Source organism: Pygocentrus nattereri, chromosome 25, assembly GCF_015220715.1.
Source record: "Pygocentrus nattereri isolate fPygNat1 chromosome 25, fPygNat1.pri, whole genome shotgun sequence".
In the NCBI taxonomy this organism is placed as follows: Eukaryota; Metazoa; Chordata; class Actinopteri; order Characiformes; family Serrasalmidae; genus Pygocentrus; species Pygocentrus nattereri.
The window spans coordinates 9,644,127-9,663,867 of NC_051235.1; the positions used below are offsets into that span (position 1 = coordinate 9,644,127).

Below are 19,741 nucleotides of genomic sequence, written 5' to 3' on the forward strand. Positions count from 1 at the left end.
CAATAAATGACAATTTTGTACAAAATGCTCTTTAGGAACCCACTCGTTTTGGATTCTCTTGGGAGTGTCCTCTAGTCTCTGACTAAGATCTAGGCAATACTGCGTGGTAGTTTTCCGCATTACAGATTCTCTGGCCTTATTCCCACCAGGTTAAAAAAAGACTTGACTTGTAGAAAAGCCTTGTAGACAAAGAAAATAGTGGACAATAATCTGCTGCTGTGTCATATAACAGCTTACATTGGTTTTCAACAAACTACTTTGGTATTGCCGTGTCATATATATATGAAACTTGTCATATTCATGAAAGTGGAAGTAGGGTTTTAGCAGTATCCATGCTGAGTCACTTCTAGAAAGTTTTATACTCCAGTTCGGTGCAGAATTGCAGGAATGTGCTCATCAGGGCTAAATGGTAAAGATGTGGACTTCAGGTCAACAAGGCCTTAGAAAAGGAGTAAATTCACCAGGTAGAAATTAACCAAGCCTATGTGAAGGAAAATGAAGGAACGTAAATTAAAATGAAAAATGTGTGAAATATTATGACAGTTTGGGAAAAAGAAAATGAGAAGATAGTTAAGAGATGAAAAAACCCAAATCAAATGAAAACAACGTGGAAAAACAAATGAGACTTACTGTCAGTAAGTTACTGTACAGGTGGTTACTATATTTATATTATATATATATTACAGCAGCCATATTGTAATGTTTGCTTATAGTAATAACAATGCAGTTTTAAAATGCAGCACAAAAAAACCCCAAAACAAAACAAAAATGACTATCTAATAACTAGCATATCATGCAAGCTATGACCACAAGGGCAATTCCAGTAATAGCTATACTGTGGTTGATGAGTTATTATAGCATGCTGCAAACAATAAAGAAACTCCAGATAACCAAATGTGCTGGTATAGCACGTAAGTATTGTACATCTCCTACTGTCAGACTTAATAAGCTAATGACTCATTCTGCAGCTGTTATAATCAACAATACTGCCTTGTACTTCCACTCACTGCCCACTTTATTAGAAACACCTGCCTTGTTCTCCCATTCCCTGGACACTTTATTATAAACACTTTATTTCCACTCACGTAGAAATATGGTCAGTTTATTTGAAAGGCCTGCCACGGTTCACTTTCTTAGAAACATCTCCCTAAGCAGCTGTATTTACCACTTATAGAGATATAGCAGACACAGACCTGGCTCAGTCCTGCACGTGCAGTTAGTGCAGTAAGTTGAACTTTAATTTCAGACCAATTAAGACACATTTTGTGCTGCGCATGCCCTTGTACTTGCGTCTGGCCCTGAATAGGCTTAACTCCACCTGACAGGGCTGTAAATGAAAATTGGTACTACAGTATCAGCACTTACTAATCAGTACTTTGTGCAGTGAAAAAGCACTGATAGTCCAGTCCTCTTTAATCTACAGCTGGCACGGGGGACACACCCTTATTTATAATTCTGTTCAAAAGGTACAGCCGAGAAAGCCCTTGATAAGGTAGTGAATCAGCAAAGCAACACTGTCAGTGCTGCTGAACATGGTAGGTAGCAGGATGTCTGGACGCTTTCTCTTGATTTTGGCCTTGGCCTCCACAGCCTGGGCTCAGACACTTGAGGAGAGAGCCAGAGAGTTCCTGCAGAAAATGGATGAGGATGCGTCCCGACTTATGTACCAGTATTCCTTGGCTTCCTGGGAGTACAACACCAACATCACAGCAGAGAACTCGGCCAAACTGGTGAGTGTTGTGACCCACAGGTTTGCATTTAGACATGAGAAAGAGGGAAATCACCTCTGCGTCCTACAAACCGCTTATTTTCTATGAACAAATATATCAGTGTGTGCAGTTGTACTTCCCCGTCTAAATATTTAGTCCACAAAACCACATGACTCACTCAACGGGTAGATTTTAGGTGTGGATATGATTTTTTTAAAAATAAAACTTCCTCTGCCGCTTCTATATACAAAAAAAAATTGTAAATGGATTTTAATAGAAGCTGAGCAGCTTTATTGCTATTACACTTTTATACTTTGCACAATACAATGAAATTCTTTCCTTCGCATATACAAGCTTAGAATGCTGGGGTCAGAGCGCATGGCCAGTTATGATATGGCCCCCCTAGAGCAGGGAGGATTAAATGCCTTGCTCTAGGGCAGGACAGTGGCAATTTAGCAGTTATACCTTGCGCCAAAGTCAGTAAGGTTGACTTAACTCTTAAAGCATGTTATTTGCTGACTTAAATGTACATAAAACACAGTAAGATCTAACACTGATTTGATGATTTCTGTGACTTTGATTTGTGTAGTATTCACACACACACACACACACACACACACACACACACACACACACACACACACACACACACACACACAATACCACTCACGGGGTGGGTGGTATTCATGTTCTCTAAATATTTTTACTCATATAAAACATATTTGTTTCATTTCTTTACATTATATATTTGGTGTACATTGTAGATCATAGCAAATATAATGCTTTGCTTTCTGGTGTACAGACTGGTGGCTGTCTGTTCATGCTTAGAGAATAAGCCATTCTCTAGCCTTCATTACTCTAGCCAGTCAGTTTTTGACCATACATTCTTGTTCTGTACTTCTTGGAGGAGGACCATGTTCACTCTACCAGTGGCATTGTACTGTATATAAAATTCCCACAATTTTACTTCATTTACTTTCTATGACTAAGACACAACCGCAAACATTATTGTTTTGAGACGGTCCACCACTTAGGTAATGTCAGCAGTCCTAAGGTCAGAAACTGACTAGTAAAGGGGTAGAGGGCAGCTGTTGTGCATGACAACAGATGACATAAAGACTGTAACTGTACACCCATATAGAGAACTTAGTTAGCTCAACCTCCAATAAAATGGAAGTATGAGGCAGGAACATAGTATATAAGGCAGTATACATTTCTAATAATGAGCACAGTTGTAAGTGTTGTAAATTAAGTGGTCAACGAGTAGAAGTACAGGGTAGTGGTTTCTAACAAAGTGGACATTGAGTAGTAAAAAAACTGTTTTTAATAAAGGGACCAGTGAGTGGTAATCAGGGCAGGTGTGTCTAATAAAGTGGATTGTGTGTGGAAGTACACGGCAGGTGTTTCTAATAAAATGGCCACTGAGTGGAACTACAAGGCAGGTGTTTCTGATAAAGTGGCTAGCTAGTGGAAGTTCAAGGCAGGTGATTCTAATAAAATGGCCATCTATTGGAAGAAGTAGGCAGGTGATTCTAATAAAGTGGCCAGTTAGTGGAAGCATAGGGCAAATACTTCTAATTAAGCAGCTGGAGAGTTTGGCAGGAGAGAAGTGATGATTGTAATCTACAACTAGAATGGACTGACACTGAAATGTATTTCTCTCTGTAGTCGGAACAGAGTGCTATCTGGAGTGAATACTACAATAAAGTGTCCGAGGAATCCAATGCTTTCCCTATCGATCAAATCTCTGATCCACTGATTCAGCTCCAGCTGAGGTCACTTCAAGACAAAGGGTCAGGGGCATTGTCTCCTGACAAGGCCAGTCATGTAAGTATAGTAATGTCAATGCGCAAAAATGGCACTGTGGTATTGCATACTTGGAAAGTGGCTATACATTATTGTTTTTAAGATCAAACTGATTTGCGGCCTGCGAATTGTTCTGTACTGTTCTTCATGTAAATAAGTAACGAGCGCTTTCTGCTCCTCTTTTTGTATTGCAGCTAGCTAAAGTCATGAATGAGATGAACACTATTTACAGCACAGGAACTGTCTGTAAAATTGACGACCCCTTTGACTGTCAGACTTTGGAACCAGGTACTGTCACTGGACAGATAACACGTCTCAGTTATAACCCAGTAGTGTGTTAAACAATTTCTGGGAACAAATTAGCTTCCAGTAAAGTAACAATTATGTCCCAATGATAGGATTTGAGATCAGTGGAGTGTTATGCAAATGTTTTAACCAGAAATCTTTACCAGAGAGTTGCTCTAAAGTGACATTCCCTACACCCCTCCATCTGTTGATGGGTGGGCTGATAAATGGCGCAGTCTGTAACTATAAATCTGCAAAGTGCACCTACATGGTGGATGTACCAAATAGCATGAGAAAGCACAACATACAAAACTAGTAACAGTACACAGGTTTACTGTATGCACAGGTCTTTACTAGATAATTGAGGTAGTGCTTGAGTTGTTTGGAAGCAGTTTATGTGTTTGCATAAGTTTGTATTGGACCACATTTAAAGCTGGTGCTGTAGCTTTAGGCCTGCTACCAAAAATTCAGTCAATCTGATGACTAAAACATTGGAAATAACTGAGACTTTTGCCACTTGCTTCAATGCACTGGTTTTATCAGCCTAATGGGAAACAAAGTTTTGTTAAACAAACGAAATGCTAGCAACTCACCAACTGAGCGCAGTAGCAGTACATCTAAACAGGGTGAAATAATCTGCCTACACTGCACACACAAAAATGATGATTTTATCAGTAGTCAGAGGCAGGGCCTTCGAGACTCTGTTCCAACTCTGTACTCTTTGTATTAGAGCTTTAATTCAAGGCAATAATGTCAGTTTTAATCCATCTAAATGCTTTTTTCATGCTCAAGCTAGCATGCTGTCTACTGCCTGTGTTTTCAAAAATAAACACCAGTTTGTGTATCAGTGATGTTTTTTCCATCCATCTTATTTCATTACGATGCATATATATTAAGAAAATAACAGGTTTGAATTATCACATAAAAAATCTTATTGATCATAAGAATCAACAACAACAAATGAAGTTATGAATATTTTTCCCATTAAATTGAAACACATTTTTAGCTTTTTCTTGCTTTTACAGAATGTTCAAATATTTGAAATAATATTGGATTGGATATTTGAAAACGCTTATATTAACTGTTATGTCCGGTTATCTGTAAGTATGTATCCATCCTAATGCTGGAGATACAATTCACAGGACATTTGTTTTCTGTTTTCTTCACTCTAATTATAAAGAGCTTTGCTCTTATGCACTCAACTCACCTTAATAAGTAACTGGGTATTTCTTTGACAGCATATAGTAGGCAAAAGCTCTTGTATTTATTCATGGGTTGAATGAGTCATGTTGTTTTAAAAGAGGAGTTGAATCAGGGACGTTAGACATCATTTGTTTTTCTGCATATGCAAAAAAGTTGGGCAGATAAGGTACAAGGTCAGTGATTGTTCCGCTGTAAAAGACTGTCATGTAATATTACGTTATCTTGCAGCCAAAGTAAGTTACTGTTACTGGGATTGCAGCTCATTGCTGTTTACAAGAATCCAACATGATACTGTAATAAAGTATATTATTGTTAATCAAGTGACAATAAATTACTGTGTATTGATGTTAATGTCTCCTGACTAAAATATGGTACTGCTTTATTTTTTTTTACAGCAAAATCTGTCAGCTTGTTATTAGTTACTTACTGTGCTGGGAATTATAGTGACTTACAGGCAGCCAGCAGGGTTTAAGTCACTGTGTTTGTCAAAATAAAATCCAATACCGTATATCTAGGATGCAGCAAAAAAGAAAAAGTAAATAGATGATCTGAAACCTCACTGAAAGCTCCACCTGAATCAGTCTGCACTGTTTATGTATCTTAATTGGAATTGTGCTGTTTTTTTTATTGCATAATTGAGTCATTGACAAAGTCATTCAGAGTGGTTTGATGTGAAATGGTTCTTTTGTAGAAAAATGTACAGACTCAGGCTTATTTACAGTGGTGGTGATAGGAACCAGGCGTCACAACATTAATAACACAAATATAATCATTTTATTTACTATCCAAAAGCACCAGTGAACCTACACAGGTCTTCTGAGTGTTATATGTAGTGTTTACAATGGTAAAATAGTGATAAATATGAACAAAACAAGTTTTATTGTTATATTATTTTGACTTTGAACACCATTCTTGTATTCTTCCATGAATGGATTAAAATAAACTGATTAAAATACATTTTAGAAACTAAATTGAAATATTTAACCTAAACTACTGTAAAAAGGCATCAGGTGGCATATCTATTTCATGAAATAACTTTCCATAAGCTTTTAGAGGCATTAAACTTCTGAGCTGTTTACTTCCTATCACCACCCCTATGAAAATTTCTGACTCTGCAAGTTTCTATAGAACGAAGCATTTCACACGAAACTACTTGGTTCCCTTTTAACATCATGCTCCTCATAGCACCACAAATTATGCTTACAGCACAAACTTACCAATTATACTTACAGGCCTCAAACCCAGGTTTTCTGATCTTAACACTTAACAGCAGAGAATACAAAAATGTCACCTTTTGTACTATTTCAGGGAGACAATTGCGGCCTGTCTCTTGGGGCATATTCAGGGTGAAGTCAGGGTTTTACAATGCTGTTTAACCATCAGCCCCAGTTCTGATGCCCAGGTCAGAGCCAGTTTAATAGAAGCCTGGACACTTTCTATTTCTCTCGTTTATCAAAAACATGACTGCAAAATGGCAGAGATTTATCCTGATTTGTCAGACATCTTTAACACTCTAGTTAACCCCTCTGATCTGCCATTCAAACTGATCTTCAGCGCACCGCCGATGATGATGGTCAGAGGTTTACTATGGGACGTTTGAGATGATGCTAAAGTTGCTGCTGTGAAACACCTAAGTAATGATCTACGAGTATGAGTTCTAAGATGTCAGTTGGCAGTAGAGAGTTGTGGTGGTATACCTCTTGGTCAGTTAGAATTTAATTTTAGCTCAAACAGAAGAGCAGCTGGCTGAGGATAGTGTTAGTAGCACTGATATCATGGGTTTGATTTCTCAGTAGCACTCTTACAGTGATGAAATGCATACTTTAAGCTGCATTTCCTTTTACATTTCCTTTGGAGTTGAAATTGTGATAAATATTTAAGATATTTTATGCAGGCAACCAACTGTGTAATGAATGCATTCATTTCAATTCAACTAGGTAGGTAAGAAACCAAAGAAACTGGATTTGTAGGCAACAATGTCAGGTTTATCGTAATTTTGTAAAACTTTACAAAATGGTGTGAAAGCACCAAATTAGATCAGTACTGGTGTGCATTGATGGTTGTAAATTGTTTAAAAACACTACAAACCTGTCAAATGACATTCATGTATCAAATATGAAATATGGTACTTTTACTTTATCACTAATAGGATGTTCCTAATACAGTTGGTTACTGTAAAATTAACATTAAAGTACGTCAGTATTCTGTAAATACAGTTTACAGTACAATACTGAGTAATTGAAAGTTTTTCACTGAAAAATGGCAGCAATTTTTAACAGCTATGTGCCTGGCACCCTCTTTATACCTCAGGCTTGGAACAGATCATGGCTAACAGCAGGGACTACTACGAACGACTGCATGTGTGGGAGGGCTGGAGAGTTCAAGTGGGGAAGAAAATGAGGTGGCTATATGAAGATTACGTCGACCTGAAGAATGAAGCAGCCAAACTCAATAGTATGACTCACTTTTTTGCATTTCTCTGCTGCATTTGAACGACTTCATTTGATTTTCCCTCTTAACACCCACAAATCGCTAATGTCTAAAATGTAGATTAATTGCCTTTACACAGTTGAGCCATCATGTAACAGCATGGAATAACCAAACTTTATATATATATATATATATGTGTGTGTGTGTGTGTGTGTGTGTGTGTATTGGAATTGTTTATTTAACATCAACCTGTACATCATATCTGATTTGTATTTTAATGGGGCCCTTGACACATAGTGATGTCTGGGCAGCTGTTTTTCTCTTTGCCTAGTCCAAAGACTGGCCCCTCTTAAGGATAAGGTGCATTCAAGCTGGAGTGGACTCTTTATGTTTGTGCAAATAGCCTGAGAAGTTTGTTTATTACAAAGAATATAACAAACTTATGCATAGTAAAGTTTATTATTGAGTAACTACAGGAACTTCAATGTAAACTGGTTGAACTATCAGGTGATAGAAGTGTGTAATAAAACTTTGGATCTGCCAGTGATTTAATGGGTTAAAGTTTATTTCCAAGTTCAAACGAAAAAGAAACCCCACATTTTCTAGGTGGTCTCCAACTTTTAGACCCTACTGTATATCTGTCCTTATTAGATATATTTTACTGGCTCTTGAATGTAATTGAAACCACTAATAGGCGTCATTTTTGTTTTGCAGAAATCAGCTCAACATGTGCCAAAGTAGACCAGGGCTACAGTATAACTACAGAGTATATCTGCAAACAGGAACAGGCACTTAAATAGAGATGGCACTACTTTTTCTCCATTTTAAAAAGGGATTACCTACTGGCCAACTCACTCATTCACAGCTCATTTTTTCTTAAAGATTATAAAGACTATGGGGACTACTGGAGAGCCAATTATGAGACCATAGATGAGCCCATTTATAGCTACACCCGGGATGAACTGATGACGGATGTGAGAAGCATATACCACGAGGTATGTTCAGTATCTTGTCATTAATGCTGACTTTTTTCTTTCCATAAATGAATGTAAGTAGAAACCTTCTCTCTATACATAAGCAAGTATATATACAGTAAATCTAAAAAGCTTAACTGATAGTAGACAAAAACACTCAGCTGGAACATTATTTTCACTGAACACTTTATCACTTTCCAGATCATGCCTTTGTACAAAGAGCTTCACGCTTACGTGAGGGCCAAGCTACAGGAAACCTACCCTGGGCACATCGCTTCTAATGGAGGCCTTCCAGCCCATTTACTAGGTAAGCCTACAGTATTAGACAACAAACAGTTAAAGCTAGATTAGTTTTAATGGGGAGTGGTTTTGTAATTTAATTGATTACCCACCAGACATAAGAATGTACAAAGTGGCAATATCTGTGTTTTGAACCTGACAAGTTATAATTCTAGAGTGAAATACCATGAGTGCTTCAGCGACCTCTGAGCTCCCTCCTTAATAGATAAGATAAGATGCCTTTATTGTCATTGCACAGTGTACAGCGAAATTGAGCAGCAGTCCAACGGCACTTTCTACATGCAAAACTATTAAACATAAGGCTAAAATATATAAAGTGCAAATTTAAGGAAAAAAAGTATTAAAATCTTAAATATAAAGAAAAAGGACTATAAAATATGTAAACAGACAATAGACAATAGACAAGTGATGTAGCAGTTAGTTATTGCATATTCCTGGATAGCTTATAGAGTATAATATTGCAGCTGTAGTGGTGTTCAGTCACTTCTACTAGCACAGTGTTCTATAGAAAGTCCTTGTCAGTGTGTGTGATTGGAAGTGCTCAGTTCCCGTACGGCTCTGGGGTAAAAACTGTCTTTAATTCTGTTTGTCCGGGATGAGATAGACCTAAAATGTTTACCAGAGGGAAGCAGATCAAACAGATGATGTCCCGGGTGAAATGTGTCCTTCAGGATGTCCCTGCTGAGGCAGCGGGAGCTGAACAGGTCCTCCAGGCAGGGCAGTGGGTAGCCGATAATCTTCTGGGCCATGTTTATGACCCCCTGCAGTGCTCTCCTCTCTGCCACTGAGCAGCTGAGTACCACGTTGAGATGCAGTATGTCAGCACACTCTCAATGGTGGAGCTGTAGTAGGACACCAGCAGATCTTGAAATTACAGTTCCTTAATCCACCTTTGGCTTGTGCCTGCGACCAAACTACAGCTGTGATGTTTTTTCGCGATAACACACTCCCTCTCATGTTCTATTGCTTAAATGAACACTGTGTAACGTTGACAATGACGTCATAACAATATTAACATCCAGAATTCCTGAATTGAAAAATTGTGGTGACCAAAGGAATTAAGGGCATCAAGGAATTACTATATATAAATAATTTATACGTATATTATTTATCAACACAGTGTATTATTTTTACTTCTTCCTATATTCTGTCAAAAAAATAAACACACTGAATGAGTTATAAGCAATTATTAATACGAGAAGTGATTCTAAACATAGTAGTGCACATTAAGTAAACAACTCTAGTAAATATAATGCTGCTTGAATAGTGCTTTAGTTCAGTAATCTCATGTCTCTCTGAGCTTTGTGACCTCTGACTACAGATCTCTTTATTACATTATTGTATGGCTACTGTTGTGTCTTCATAGGGATTTCTTTTCACATTGCCTCTGTGACATTATATGTACCGATGTATGAGCTGCATTTTAATATATGAGATGCAAATTGTTCTAAAAACCTGATTCATTTATTTTATGTACATTTCAAAAGCACAATGTGAAAGTGATGAACTTAATTTGAAATGCTTCATTTTAACCTCTTGGCTTTGTTGTCCTCAGGTGACATGTGGGGAAGGTTTTGGACCAACCTTTACTCATTATCTGTCCCTTATCCAGACAAGCCTGATATTGACGTGAGCTCAGCAATGGTAGCACAGGTCAGATTTTTATTTTACTTAAATGAATTCACCCATGTGTAATCAGAACCTGATTTTTATCTCTGTAATCTCTTTTCTTCAGTACAAAGGTCTACTCCATGTAGGACTGTGTGTGTTATGTGATTAATTGCACAAAATGTGTATCAGTTACAGCTTTTTGAAAGCTATAAAATGTGATAAAGAAATATTAATGGTTGATATCAGGGCTGGAAAGAACGGCAGCTGTTTGAAGAAGCAGAGAAGTTCTTTGTGTCTGTGAACATGTCGGCCATGTTTCCCAACTTCTGGAATAATTCAATGTTCGTGAAACCTGAGGGGAGAAATGTGGTGTGTCACCCTACAGCATGGGACATGGGAAATCGAGAGGACTTCAGGTATAAATCAACCTGGCTGTTTCTTAAAGAATCACAGTGACTTTCCATCTTTTTGTCATTTTGCTAACTGAGAGAAATTGAGCTCATAATTTTTACAGTTTGAGGATTATTAGTGTGTGTAAACAAGTACTTTGTTAAAAATGTTAGGACTTCACAGGCTGTTGGTCATGAGCAATTCTGCTGTCCTCCACACTGCTGTCCTCCACTGCTGTCCTAAGCATACCATGCTATACCAAAAAGTCCATGGGCAAGACAACACTATGTTTGCTTACCTCTATAATGTGATTAATCTGCAAGTTTCTCTGGATAAGACTGACTGTCAAATGCATAAATGTGCACATTCTACCTTGACTGAATGACACCAACATTACTGTTTTATCACAGTAGAGTGAACATTATCACAAAACACATTATCACCGGTGTACTTGTAATGTTTTAAGTCTAACTAGGCTGTTCATGCTGTATGGACTGTACTGTTTCTATTGTACTGGGCTCAAGATGAAACACTACGTTATAAAGATAAGCAGGAGTTGAGCTGTTAGAGTGCTTCAGTGTATCTCAGTTGGCTCACACATTGACCATGTTTCTTAAACAGTTCCATTCAGTCTATGCAAATGTCACAAAACCAAAAATTGTCAATGAGTGTTAGAGGTATCTAATTCAAAAGCATCTGTCCATCATTCCCTTTTACAGAATCAAGATGTGCACCAAAGTAAACATGGATGATTTCTTGACCGCCCACCACGAGATGGGGCATAACCAGTACCAGATGGCCTATCGCCATCTGCCCTATCTGCTGCGAGATGGAGCCAACGAGGGCTTTCATGAGGCAGTGGGCGAGATTATGTCTCTTTCAGCTGCTACTCCATCTCACCTGCAGTCCCTGGGCCTCCTGCCTGCTGATTTCAAAGAGGACATAGGTATTTAGGCATGATACTTGTACCTGAACAAGAAGCACTTCAAAGCTATTGGCAAAAAATCTAGCCCAAATGCAGTCAGTCAGCCAAGCTGGCTTCTTTAGTTTTACACTGCAGGTACAAGCTATGAATTATTAACTAATATAGCCAGTAATCGTCGGAAGTCATCATCATTGTGTGAACTGTCTAAATTATCATACACTTGCTTTAAACTGTTTCAAACCAGTTTGTGATTTTCAGTAGATTTAAACTGAATGTGGTTATATGGTTTCAGAAACATGAAATGAGCAAATTTTGGGTTTCAGTATAGCCCTGTTAGTTATGCAACTTTATCCTTCATTTAAATGTATTTTTTTATCATACCATTACATTAGCTTTATCTAACTTTGTTCACGCTTTTAGAATTTGTGACACATTGAACTGGCAAACACTCAGGTAGCCAGGCTATGACACAAGGATATCAAAATAAAAGCGTTTGGCCTGAACTATTTAATGACTCAGACTGTGGCTAAACTAAAATTAGATGCACACTTAGCTAAAGTCTAACCAAGTAAACTTATGTGTTTTTTTTCAGAGACGGATATTAACTTCCTGCTGAAGCAGGCTCTAACTATTGTGGCGACTCTGCCCTTCACCTACATGCTAGAGGAGTGGAGGTGGCAGGTATTCCAGGGTACCATCCCCAAAGAGCAGTGGATGCTCCGCTGGTGGGAGATGAAGTAAGTGAACATCTTCACAGTTTCACCAGTGTTCTGTGGTCAGGATGACAGAGTTTCCTTTTGATGCAACTTTGATGCATCTTTTTTTGTTAGAGCCCTAGAATCACACAGAAGTATCTTACTCCTGAATATGAAGAAGATGTAGCAGTTAAATAGTAAGAAGTGTATCGCAGTTCCCTTACTTGTTGCTTTATAGTAGGCATACTGACTTACTGGCTTTCATAAACTGGCGACAAAACACAATATGATAAAATAAACTAATGCTCAGAGATGAGAACAAGTCAATAAGTTACAAGTAACAAGTAGGTCTCAACACGTCCCAGAATCCCAGATCAAGAAAGTCTAGTCTTGTTTCATACAGGCAAGTCTCAAGTTGTGCCCCGAGAACTAGAGTCTTAAATAAGCAAATTTAATGCAATTTCTACACTGAATACCAAAAATCATGGTAAAGGTACTAAAAAGGTACAGACATATGACAACATTGCTGTGTGATGTTGTTACATGTGCTGCTCTGGCATCATCTACACCAGGAAACAAGCCCCTTCACATGAAACGACTGTAGAGAGCCTTTGTAGAGTTTGCTGCTAGATGCCTTTCCACGTTTCTTCCGTTTTAGGTTTTGTGTCAAAAGGCTCAGTTCCAAGTCAAAGTCCAAATCACTGGTGTTGAATTGAAGGTCAAATTCATGATTGGAGTCTGACTTGAGCAACCCTCATGTAACTCAAGTCCACACTTCAGCTAATGTTCAATAAAATTTATTCATTATTAATAATAATAACAGTAAACAATTCTTCCATCAAGGACTGTAGTCAGTAAGCTATGGTCGCCAAGCAACATGCACTGAAAGCAACATAAAGACAATTCTACAAACAACTTTTTAAAAACTTGCACATTAAACTCACTAAACACACTAAACTCAGTGTGTATATTGTGTATATGAAGGACTTTGACATTTTGTGGTTAATTGAATTCAGAACCATTAGTCAACTGTGTTTGCACACAGAGGAATTAGACCTCCGCATTTAATACATCCGCGCAGTGAAACACCCACATACAAGCACACTAGTGAACACACACTAGGGAGCAGTGAGCACATTTACCCAGAGTGGTAAGCTGCCCTATCCACAGCCCCTGGGGAGCAGTTGGGGGGTTATGGACTTCACAGTGTTATAACTGACTTCTTTATCAACTTCATTCATTAACATGAACCTCAGCAATAGAAGCTTGGGTGTCACAATGTACTTCTAATCAAAAACCAGGGATGGGTGGGGGGGGGAGAGTTCATGGATAAATTGTGAATCGTGTACAAATACTTGCATATTTGAGTCTATCATAAAGCTCCATTGGTTAATCAAGAAGAGTGAAGTTTCTGACTGATTTTCTGTGTGTTAAAAGACTCTTAAACACACACTTTGCCTTTAATATCCGGTTTCCTTTCCTTCACTACCATTTCCACAGACAGATCTCTGATCTCTAGATTAACGTAGCATAAAGCCTGTTTCACAGGCTTCCTTTGTGTGATGTAAGTGATGCAGCAGCAGCTTGCACAGGATGGCAATTCACGCATACACTGACTGGCCAGTGGTCATGAAAACCACTTCCTTTCTACACTCATTGCCCATTTTATCAGCTGCACTTGTAGTTCTAGAATTACAGACTGCAGTCCAGCTGTTTCTCTGTATACTTTGTCAGTTCCCTTCTTCCCTGTTCTTTAATAGTCAGGAGCCCCACATTTGGGTGGTGGATCATTCGCAGCACTACAGTGACACTGATGTGGTGGTTGCATATTAGTGTGTGTTGCACTGGTACAAGCAGATCAGACACTACAATGCTGCTGGAGTTTTTAAACACTGTGTCCACTCTGTTAGGCAGTACTATGTTCCTGCAAAACCTTGTAAATGTAAAGTCAGAGAAAATAGCTTTTGTGTTGCTGCACGGTTTGTGTTGGTTATCTTCTAGTTCTTCATCAGTGGTCACAGGACACTGCCCACAGGAGGCTGTTGGCTGGATATTTTTTGATCAGTCCATTATGCTTAGTCCAGCAATGTTATTTTTAAATATCCTTGACAGTCTTGAACATAAGAAAGGTGCAGTTGCCCTAGAGACACAAAGACTTTGAGTTGGCTCAGTCTTCTATAGTAGTGAAAGATGCTGACTGCATATGGACTGCATTTCCCATGAATCGTGTGTGTGCAGGGACGTAAAGTTCTGACAGTTGTGACTCTCTTTTTAAGTTGTTTATCAATCATAGATATTTAGCAATCACAGCACACTGTTAAAAAGCCCATGTTGAGAGCAAACGATGAGAGTGAAAGTCCAGTGGACTTTCCAGTGTGTATTATTAGTGTTTTTACCATCTAAAGTTGGTTCTCTTGTTCAGACAAGTACAGTACGCTGATTCCTGTTTTCAATACAGGAGAGAACTGGTAGGTGTGGTGGAGCCTTTACCCAGAGATGAGACATATTGTGACCCTCCTGCCCTTTTCCACGTGTCTGGGGACTATTCTTTTATCAGGTAAAAAGTCATAAATTTACTTGTTAGTCTTAAATAAATAAATTCATGAATGAAAAACAGCTTGGCTCCAATAGTGATTTATGGCCAAAACACAAGACAATGATGGTCTTGATTTGGTAGGAGTCACACTGTTGAGGTTGTATGACTGAGTTGCTAGCTTTTTCACAAGGCATTCAATTTACTTATCTATTCATTTTTGCACCGCACATATTGTTTATACTAGTGTGAAACTGTCCTGTCCTGTTTGTCTCTTGCATAGATACTTTACAAGGACAGTATACCAGTTCCAGTTTCAGGATGCACTCTGCAAAGAGGCTGGCCACACTGGCCCACTCTACAAGTGCGACATCACCAACTCCACCAAAGCAGGCAACAAACTCAGGTATCCAGAACGCTTTGCTTTCATGGCTTCACAGCTTAAGGAATTTCTTCTAGGGTTCATAGAGCACTGATATGTAAAGTACACCAACAGTTCATAAGATTAGAGTTTGCTTCTTTAGCTTTGCACTGGAGACTAATATAGCTAAAAGTAAAGGATGTACATTGTATGGCCAAATGTATGTGGACAACCCTCTTAATGATTGAGTTTAGGAGTTTCACACACACTCAACGCTAACAGGTGTATAAAATCAAGCATATAGCCAGTATCATAGACACTGACAGTAAAACAAGTTGTACTGAAGAGCTCAGTGGCTTTAAATGTGGCACTATCATAGGATGCCACCCTTGCCCCACATCAGTTGATGAAATTTCTTCCTTGCCAGATCTGCCCCAGTCAACTGTAATTGCTATTATGTGAAATGAAAGCATCTAGGAGCAACAATAGCTCAGCCAGGTTCATAAAGACATTGAAAAGTTTAATGCAAAAGAATTCCTGTGGGCTGCACAGAGCCTTGCTTTTAATCTCACTGAACATTTTTGGGTTGAACTATAATGTTGCTTGCAGGCCAGGCCTTCTTGTCCTGCATCAGTGCCTGACTTCACAAATGTTATTTTGACTGAATGGACATAAATACCCACAGACACCCTCTATAATCTTGTAGGAAGCCTTCCTAGTCCGAGTCCATATTGTTGTCCGTGATTTTGATGCCCATGGTTTTGGAATATGTCCAACAAACTCATATAGCTGATGATCAGGTTTCTGTATAGTTTTGGCCATACTGTCTATATGTCACACAAAATCTTTTGACTTCTAGACTTATAATATTATAAGGGCCTTATGGCTCCAACTGAATCTAAAGAAGTAAACTTCAAGTACTGGGATGAATTTAATTTGCCATAAATTTGATTAATTACTGTAAGATTCAGATATACAGTTATATGGACAATAATCTAAGCCACATCATTTTGTTTACTGACAGGCAGATGCTTGAGCTGGGTCGGTCAAAATCTTGGACACGTGCTTTGGAGGAGGTTTCCGGGCAAACCAAGATGGATGCCCAGCCTCTGCTGAGCTACTTCAGTACTCTGTACACCTGGCTCAAGGATGAAAATCAGAAGAACAACAGGCAGCCAGGATGGAGCGTGGCTGTTGATCCATGTAGGTGCCAAAATCTACTCAGGTCAAAACAATTACTTTCATGACAGGAGGTCAGCCATCTTCTTTCAACTCTCATAGGCCGTTAGCAGCAACACACAGTCATAATGTCACCCACAGAGAACCAGCAGTGTTCCGGTTAATGTGATAACAGTCATAATGTCACCCACAGAGAACCAGCAGTGTTCCGGTTAATGTGATAACAGTCATAATGTCACCCACAGAGAACCAGCAGTGTTCCGGTTAATGTGATAACAGTCATAATGTCACCCACAGAGAACCAGCAGTGTTCTGGTTAATGTGATAACAGTCATAATGTCACCCACAGAGAACCAGCAGTGTTCTGGTTAATGTGATAAAGGGGAAGGATTTTATTTGATACTTCAAATTAAAAATATCTGAGTCGATTTCTATCTCCCTGGCGGACTGGCCTCCAAGGAGCCTGCAGAAAAAAGCAGCCCGATTAAACGTGAATCATGGTGAAATAAAAACAGGTTTATTGCTGATGATGTATTTTGTCTATTCACAGACTCCAACGATGCCAGCAAAGTGAGACTGAGTCTAAAAGCTGCCATGGGGGAAAAGGCAGTATGTTTGTATTTCATATTTTTTGTACACACAGTGATTTATTTACCTTCTATGCTACTGGAATCATTGTAAGTATTTTTTTTTTAGTACACTTGGAACGAAAATGAGATGTACCTCTTCAAAGCCTCCATGGCCTATGCCATGCGACAGTACTATTTAGAAACGAAGGGAGAGGAAGTCAATTTCTTGTAAGTATGTAACAGTTTCATTTTTGTATTTCTTATTTTTGTTCGATTTTTTATTAAATTAGTATGAACTGATTTGTGCAGGTCAGAGAATATCTATACATATAAAGAAACTCCAAGGATCTCCTTTTACTTTGTGGTGACTGATCCTACCAATGCAAGCAGGATTATTCCTAAAGCTGAAGTGGAGGCAGCTTTCTGGTGAGACTTTATCTGTACATGGCTGCAGATAGCAGCAATGTGTGTAAACATACAGTAATGCAGATCTAACTGATCATAGCAGATATATTTTGAAATTTGGGTTATCCCCCAATTCAATGGGAAAATTCTTGAGGGTTGACAATTACACTAGTCACAGCAAAAAATGAGTTTGTTGGCTCACTTGATGGGACAGTTCCCCTTTATGTAGCATGGTATGTCATTCATACAGGATGTCCAGAGGACGCCTTAATGGAATTTTCCAGCTGAGTGACGACACATTCGAGTTTGAAGGTCTGCAGGTCACCTTGGCTCCCCCTGCTGAGCCGCCAGTCACCGTTTGGCTGGTTGTGTTTGGAGTGGTCATGGCCTTGGTGGTGTGTGTGGGAGTTTACCTCGTGGTCATGGGGGCAGTGAATAGAAAGAGGTAAACATTGCAGGGAAAGCACCGATAATTGTGCTAAGTGAAACTGAGGACAGAAGTGAAACGGTGTAGACAAACATACTATTTTCTATTGTCAAACTGATCTCATTTGCTTGTCATTGTGTTAAGGCTGTGGCCAAAACCAAGACAGCATGGGTTTCATTGCATGAGCCTTAACCCCTTAAGAGTAGCTCAACCAATTTCTGTTAAGGTCCCTGAAGCTACTGAGGAATAAGTCTGAATATGTACTAAGCCTGGCATTTTAAGATTAAACTTATCCATCCATCCATCCATCCATCTTCTAAGCCGCTTCTCCGTCAGGGTCGCGGGGGGATGCTGGAGCCTATCCCAGCAGTCTTCGGGCGGAAGGCAGGATACACCCTGGACAGGTCGCCAGTCCATTGCAGGGCAGACAGACAGACACAGACAGTCAAGATTAAACTTATGTTCACTTAGAATTCTAATATAACAGTGCAGAAGAGAAGCCTTTGGTGACCAGTTAGCATGTATTGCTGACTTTTTAATTACGTTTTCAGCACAGGCCCATCTGAGATTTGGTAACCCCTTATTTAAATTCTGCTACATAACACTCACAATAATGATGCCATGAACTCCTCATGGCAAATGTCATAGGCTGTGATGAGTTGTCATGAAATGTGATGTCCAGTAATATAATAGTGCTTAATATATGTTACCATTACCTTTAAATGCCATGTCAGATATGCCTCAGTGTTTTATGTTATGATGACTAACTAGAGACAAAGTACAAACTAGGGACAAAGTCCAAAAGTCCAGAATTCACGTTGGGTGGGAAGGTTGGGTTTCTGCATGTGGCGTAAGCAGCAAGCTGATTATTTCTTTTTATTGAAGGGCAGGACTTTCTCTACAGATGCTACGTTTAGCGTTCCTATTCATATTTCACCAGACCTGTCCTCCTTTATTATGTCTCTGCTAGAGTACACTTAGCAAAAATGAACATGTGACATTTAAGCAAGTGAACACCAGTGAGGGTCGAGAATAACATTATTACTGGGATTCAGTCGAAGGCACAAACTGAAGGCAACACAAATAATACATTGAGGGTTCTTTTGCTTTATATAATAGTTCTACAAAATGAATTAAAAATATAAGGCAAAGAAGCCCCGTATATGATGTCAAATGTGCTTTGATATCTGCACATAAACACAGACACATTTTTGGAGTTTGAAACTTTTATTTAAAAACATTTTCAAAAATTACAGCAAGAACAAAGAGAAGATCCAAAAATGACAATATATGACTTAATTTAAGTTACAGTATTATCACAAGGAAGCTTTCGATAAACATACAATTTGCTTATCAGTTTTTACATGTCATCAGTTGGAGCCTAAACCAACTTTTGTGAGATGCAACCTGATGTGGTATCAACTTTTTGATTTTCAGGCAAGCCAAGAAACTTGAAGAGCCTGAAAACCCATATGATGAACCACCTGAAGGAATACCTAACAAAGCCTTTGAGAGCGACAGTGAGCAAACAGGATTTTAAAGAACTGATCAGAAATGCACTACCACCCCTCCCACCACAGTGTTACTATGAAATGATTCCAACAGTTGAAAGAAAATCTACACCTATTGTAACATTCACTATATGTATAAAAAATAAAGACAATAGAAAATTCTTAAAATGTATAGAAACATGTAAATATTCTATTTTTCAGCATTATATATATTGAATATTTTTTTTACATTTTAGTAGTATCAAAACAAATGAACATTTCTCCACATTGGCACAAAAGAAGTACATTTTCAAGTTATTTTCAAAATACAAAGTGCTTTATAACTTATAGCACAGATAAAGGCTTATAAAGGTGAGTGAAAAGCAAAAAAAAAGTAAATGAATAAATTGTGGTATGATACATAACTACTTATTACTGCAATGGCAGTT

At 38.5% G+C, this 19,741-nt stretch overlaps 1 protein-coding gene across 1 annotated transcript; it reads left to right on the top strand.

The window, feature by feature from the left end:
• Nucleotides 1-1,484: 1,484 nt before the first annotated feature.
• Nucleotides 1,485-19,481, top strand: ace2 (angiotensin I converting enzyme 2). Its single transcript, XM_017694590.2, has 18 exons — nt 1,485-1,730; nt 3,378-3,536; nt 3,710-3,803; nt 7,314-7,457; nt 8,316-8,428; nt 8,609-8,714; nt 10,263-10,360; nt 10,565-10,734; nt 11,428-11,654; nt 12,226-12,370; nt 14,787-14,885; nt 15,145-15,267; nt 16,247-16,425; nt 16,952-17,010; nt 17,098-17,198; nt 17,280-17,396; nt 17,626-17,820; nt 19,240-19,481. Exons 1-18 carry the CDS (start codon nt 1,533-1,535, stop codon nt 19,340-19,342), a joined length of 2,430 nt encoding a protein of 809 aa, XP_017550079.2. The 5' UTR covers nt 1,485-1,532; the 3' UTR covers nt 19,343-19,481.
• The last annotated feature ends 260 nt before the right edge of the window (nt 19,482-19,741 follow it).

Coding starts and splice junctions, on each gene's coding strand:
- ace2 (XM_017694590.2), top strand. CDS start 1,533: ATGGTAGGTAGCAGGATGTCTGGACGCTTTCTCTTGATTTTGGCCTTG. Junction 3,804..7,313: donor CTGTCAGACTTTGGAACCAG/GTACTGTCACTG, acceptor TTTATACCTCAG/GCTTGGAACAGATCATGGCT. Junction 14,886..15,144: donor GGGGACTATTCTTTTATCAG/GTAAAAAGTCAT, acceptor TCTCTTGCATAG/ATACTTTACAAGGACAGTAT.